The sequence below is a fragment of the Somniosus microcephalus genome, chromosome 24 (assembly GCF_052327205.1).
Source record: "Somniosus microcephalus isolate GS21.2 chromosome 24, FLI_Smic_1.0, whole genome shotgun sequence".
NCBI lineage: Eukaryota > Metazoa > Chordata > Chondrichthyes > Squaliformes > Somniosidae > Somniosus > Somniosus microcephalus.
This window is the reverse complement of record NC_141010.1, coordinates 42,766,518-42,772,517: the sequence shown is the minus strand read 5'-3', so window position 1 is coordinate 42,772,517 and position 6,000 is coordinate 42,766,518. Positions and strand designations below refer to the sequence as shown.

The 6,000-nt window shown below is 43.0% G+C and overlaps 1 protein-coding gene across 1 annotated transcript in view; it reads right to left on the bottom strand.

Annotated features, from left to right (window-relative positions):
• Window positions 1-341: 341 nt before the first annotated feature.
• The window catches only part of LOC147101278 (ADP-ribosylation factor-like protein 5B), a 40,611-nt gene continuing 34,952 nt past the window's right edge, over window positions 342-6,000 (bottom strand). Inside the window, exons 5-6 of the mRNA XM_085966570.1 lie at window positions 5,809-5,960; window positions 342-4,052 (exon numbers count right to left, since the gene is read on the bottom strand). Coding sequence (XP_085822696.1) covers window positions 4,004-4,052; window positions 5,809-5,960 — 201 coding nt within the window. The 3' untranslated portion in view covers window positions 342-4,003. The remainder of the gene's footprint in view (window positions 4,053-5,808; window positions 5,961-6,000) is intronic.

The following is a 6,000-nucleotide window of genomic DNA, read 5'->3' as shown; positions in this document are numbered from 1 at the left end:
CCGCCCACGGAGTTCTTTAGCTGGAAAGTCTCGTCACCTCTCCCATGCTCCTCGGCCCATTCTCCTCTGGTGAGGACTCTAGTCCACAGGCACCATCCAAGTGGCCAATCGCATGCAAGCCCAGTGTTGACAGGGTATTCGACCATGGGAGCATCATATCTAGACCCAATCCTATCCTCCTCAATGTCAACAAGACATTTCTCAGCAGGAGTCACTAAACTATCAGAAGCAGGAATTTTAGTTTTCATTTGTCTAAGGAGGTGAAACAAAGACCAAGTAACACAGGCCTGACCCTGGCTGATTCACAGACCAAAGGTTTGGGGGGGGGGGGGGGGGGGGGGGGGGGGGGGGTGGGAAGAAAGAGAAATTCCTGCTCTATAGGGCTTAGTACCACACTAGGTGGTGCTGTTGCACATTAAGCCACTGCAGGAAACACACCATCACCAAATCATTGGAGTTTGGTGAAGTTAAATTGGCAAATTTTTGTTTAAAATACACAAACAGCAATATTTAGATTAAAGACAGAACTCCATCTATACTCAGAAGCAAGGTAGTCATTAACCGAGACTTGAGGTAGAAAGTACAATGGCAACAGGCAATTCTCCCGACGCTCTGATCCAATGTACTATATGTAACAAGGAGCAGGATGGCTCAGTGGATCTACCTCAACTACACTGGGTGCGGCTGTAGCACTGTCAGAATGAAGTCGACACGAGGCTTGTAACAGTTGCAATTTAGATGGTTATAAGGTACAGAGATTGAATGGCAGTTAATTTCAGTCTTCAAAATAGAGCCTCACTCACACCCTGGGCTGAGAATCGGGGTCGATAAGTGCAGAGGGATCAGATGGCATTCTACTGTACTTCATGCACTTAGTGTCTACTCTGAGCACCCGCTCTAGACGTTGTATGTGACCAGTTATTTATAGCAGGGCTATAGGACTAGTTTAGGGAACTGCATTAAGTGCCCTACAGCAGATCTGTCCAAGCTCTGTCTTCATTTGCAACTTGGAAGTCATGCAGGCCACAAAATTTAAATCATTAATTTACATACAACACAAGTTGCCAATACAGACAGATCTAGGTGTTGCAATTTAGAATTATCCACCAGGGAGGTAACAATACCAAGCACAACCCTTTTCAAACCCCCCTCAGGTTTCAAACCGGAGGAACAAGAAATATAACTGAATTGCCCGAGCTTTATGGGCTAGACTGCTTGTTTCAAGGTCGGATTACGTTTCCTACCCCCCGCGCCCCCCCCCTCCCCTGCCAAAGCTTGGACATCCCTACCCTACAGTTAGAAAGGCAAGTCTTTATGAATAGGGATGAACACACAGGAGGGGGACCTTGGCTTAGACTCATACAGCACAAGAGTCATAGGTTCTTTCTCATGCAAGAACAAAGGATTTTTTTAAAAATATGGTGAGGGTTACATTTGAACGAAGCTTATTTTCACCATTTACAGTCATCAGTGAACTCTGCGCAAATGCAGCAAGGTTAGGATGCCTGTACCAGGAGCCCCTACAGTGAAGTATGCAGCTTAGCTGCTGAGGGGACAATAAAGGATCGTTGCTGCTGGAATGGGCTAGGGAAGTGGTTACCCAGCAAGCATAGGCACATTTATCACAGGAAAGAAGAAGTGGGAAAATAAAAAAAAGTTAGCCATGGCCATAATAACTCAGTTTCCACCTCATGCTGTGCATGTATGGAGGTCTGACAGTAGATAGTCAGACATGAAGCCTTAATTTCTGGATCCAAATCAAGCTTTTGATGTGAATGAGTTGACAGCAGAACCAGGATTAGGTGCAGCGTACTGTGACTGCAGTGAAAGGCCAACATACTCATTCCTTTCACATTAAGGTACTGGATCACTTATGAGCTTTACACAAAAAAATCGGGTGTCTTCAGTAACGAAAAATGATCTGGGATGATGCTGATTAACAGACAACAGACAATGCGGCTAAACTGCAAAAAAGTTCAAATCCAATTACACAGTCTTGGCAAATTAAGGCTATGTTGTAATTACAATATCCATTTCTATTCATAGTGCAGACTATTTCTAAATTCTTTCATTTGTTCGGCTTCTCCTCTTCCCTCTAGCCTTTGCTGATTCCATAAGACGATCAATAGAGCACTACTGACTCAATGTGGGCGAAGCTGTATTGCTGGGCAAATGTGAAGCCAGGTACCAAGATCAACTTTAAAAGACCAAATTATGCATTAACCCCATTAACCAAACATCATTTACAAGTTAATACATTGTTTGAAAGGAGTTACATTGGAAAGTTTCACCCTGCTCTCGCCACAATGCACGGAATGCCAAGAAGCAGAGTGTGCTACAATTGGACTTCCTTAAAGTCAGTGTTGGAAATACATAGAAAGTCCGTCAGTATCCGAAAAGACAAAAGGCAGGGTTAGTGCTTGTGGTAGACCCCCAATCAGGCAGGCTAGGGGCTTTGGGTTAACCAGTGCCAACCTCTCCAGGTGCTGAAGCAGCTGCTATGTATTTGGGACCATGTTTTTATTGAAGCAATCAGAGTTTCTTTTCATCACCACCCGTCAGAGTTGGAATTTGGGTCTTGAATAGACTGATTAACCATTACAAAAGGATCACGTGCCATTCGATTTCCAGAATGGCTCTTTTCAAGTGGACTTCTGAAGCCGTTACCCATTTAACAAGGAAACCAATCAGATGGTAGCCAGTCCTTTCAGTACAATACTTATTTTGCTCATGTTTCTCTGGCTTTTGGGTCCCATCACCAGAGCACTGAATACTTCAGCCCAATCCCCATGTCACTTCCTTGTAAAGGCATGCAGGGAAAAGCACTACACCGAAGTCACACTCCTCACCTGAAACTCAGTCATCCCTCATTACACAGATGAAAGGACTGGCTTAAGGGCAGGTATTAACTGGCCTTGATAACTGGTATGGAGCATTGTTAGGTTGCTTTTTCCATTGAAAGTGGGCAATAGGAAGAGTTCAATGGAACAAGGAGTTCTGTAATGAAAGGACAGACTTTGAATTTTAACAACCACCACCCAAAATAATCAAATGACGTGCATGTCTGAAGTTAATCTGACCCAAGAATTTTCATGGTCTATAAGCCATTGATGACTGCAGCAAGTCACTCCTCCAGCTTTGAGGCATCCTTCATTAATTCTAGCTATGCAACAGAACAGTTGGCTAGTAAAGTACCAAGATGTAGCCTGGGATGGATTGGCAGCACCTTACAGTCTAGCTTTGAACTCCAAGGAGAAAAATATATAAAGTATCAAAGCTTTTCTATTTTATTGAAGCTTCATAGCTCTGGCTATTGATTCAAGCCCTAGAACAGATTAATACTGATCAGTGATCTAATGGTGTTTCATTCAATAGAATAAAAACTCTAGCAAGTTGAACAAGGAGCAAGATTGTTCCCGAGGTTCAATAGAATTAAATACTCTTGCTGATCAGGATGGGAGTAAAATGCACATCCTGAGGTTCAGGCCACACACAATTCCTGGTTTCCCCACTTGCGCTGGGAACACAATCACCAAGCCAGCTCAGCACATGTATTGGCCACATACTTAAAGTTACCACAGAAACTTTGGAGTGTCGCTGATTGCAAGCAGCTTTATCCCTTCACGTTCTTGTTTAAGACTTCCATTGTTCCACAGTTAGTGTTTGGTTTCCTGGAGAACCCAAATCATTCTGCACCTTGGATGGCAAGAGTTTAAAATCCAGCATGTTCTCACGGCCATTTTTCCATTATTCTATCCAGCGTTTCCAGACCATCAGTTTGTCTCAGGGCCCACCAAGATGGCTGTCCTTCAGTTCCGGTTCCTGCAGGTTCAAAATGAAGGATTCTCGGTGCGTCACAATTCAAGTGCCCCAGCCAGGGGCCTTCTCTGTGTTTTAAGAATTGTCTCTAAAACCAAGGCACGGAGCCACATCTGTACCCGCAGCTGCTTATAGGCGGGTCATTTCTTTTGACAGTTTTTTTTTCGCTTGCAAGCGCCAAGCTCTATTTTGCTGCTGTTTTCAATGTCATCCATTCCAGCCCTTGACCCAGTCTGAAAGAAGGGAAGAAATCATGTAAACATAAATATATCCCTTGCCAGGTTCACAAAGTTTAAGAAAAATGTTTCAAGTCTGAAATGCGCAACTAGGAGATTGAATGGTTATATTCTGCGGGGCAGAAATTCCACTTTCGTGCTCACCAGCCCATGATTCTTCCTCCATTACACAGAATTTACAGCAGAGAAACAGGACAGTCAGCCCAACTGGTCAGTGTCGGTTTTATGCTCCACACTAATCTCCTCCCACCTTACTACATCTAACCCTATCAGCATATCCTTCTGTTCCTTTCTCCCTCTTGTATTATCTAGCTTCCCTTTAAAAGGCATCTATGCTGTTCGCCTCAAATACACCTTGTGGCAGCGAGTTCCACATTCTAACCACTCACGGGGTAAAGAAATTTCTCCTGAACTCCCCATTGGATTTATCAGTGACTATCTTATAATTATTATGACCTATATTTGGACTCTCTCTCCCTTCCCCTCCTCAAGTGGAAGCAACATCTCTACTTCTACCCTATCAAACCCCCTCATAATTTTGAAGGCCTCTATCATCACCCCTTAGCCTTCACCTTTCTAGCGAAAAGAGCTCCAGCCTGTTAAGTCTTTCCTGGCATCATCATTAAAGCAAATGGGTATCAGGGTTGGCGAGTAGAGAAGTGGAATCGCTACTGTGTTTTTGGGGAGCGCGGATTCCATTTCATGGAAAAAAGTGACTGGTGGGAAATGACATCAAGCACTTCCAGATCACTGCAGTTCCACAATGCACAACCTTGCATACATCACTCATGCTGGTGTGGACACATTTCAGTACAGGTGGAAATAAAAAGACAAGACACGTACCATAACATGGTTAGGGTGAAATGGAGGAACAATGGAAGCTAACAATCTGTTCATTTGAGAATTTGATTGGAGGAAACGCAGGCTTAAGCCTTCATTTTTAAACCAAACCTTAATTTTGGCAATACACTATGAAGCCACTAAAGGCTTTACAAACTGTAAAGCTTCATTATTTCAGTGCTTACAGCTGATCAGGTTTCATTATGAAACGACAGCAGTGGTTTGAACTGGCAAAAGATGCATTACTTTGGCTCTCATTCATCAGAGTCTAAATTTCACTTATGGTGCAGCTTAAATATTGGGTACAAAAACCCTTCCACAAATTCCTCTCGTTATAAGTGGCTACATTTCAGAATTGGTGTTTGCAAGCAGCAGAATTAAGTCTCAATCTGCCAAGACTGATTTCAAAGTATCTCTTATTGATGTTGCAGGCTTTTAAAGCAATTAATTAGATGCAAATTCTGTTGCTCAACAACCCAGTGCCTGTCCCAGCAATTAAAGGTTGAAAGCAACTCCTGCCCAGTTTTAAAGCAGGGTTAGGGATGATTTAAAAGATCTAAATTGCTGCGTTCCCAGGGAAGTTAACTTTCTTTTATTTAAAATAAAACATTTAATTGAGCAAGTTCTTTCCTCTCAACTAACAACTAATTACCCAACTAATGCCCCCATTCAACATGGAAATTTGCGTGGCTAAACATTTCAATAGCAGAGAATTCAATTCTAGGATTAAGCTGCAACTAGTTCAGACACAGACATGGCTAATGCAAACCTTCCCCAAAAAACCTGTAGTTGCATATTTAAGATACAAAGTCTGATTGAGACGAAAAACAAACATCCTTCAATCAGCTTTCTACGATGAACTCAAATGTAACTAATCTTTTAACAGTGAAACCGATCACGATCCAACACTAACCCTTCGCCTGTGAGTGCGCAACAGGCCTGGATGTGCCACGGATGGTCTTTGATGGACGTTAGTGTTAGAAACTTGGAAATCTCAGCTGCCGACATGGAGTTCTTCATGTCTTGTTTATTGGCAAATACCAGCACAGCTGCCTTCCGGAGGTCCTATGAATGAAGACAAGCCATTGTTACAAATCTTGCAGAA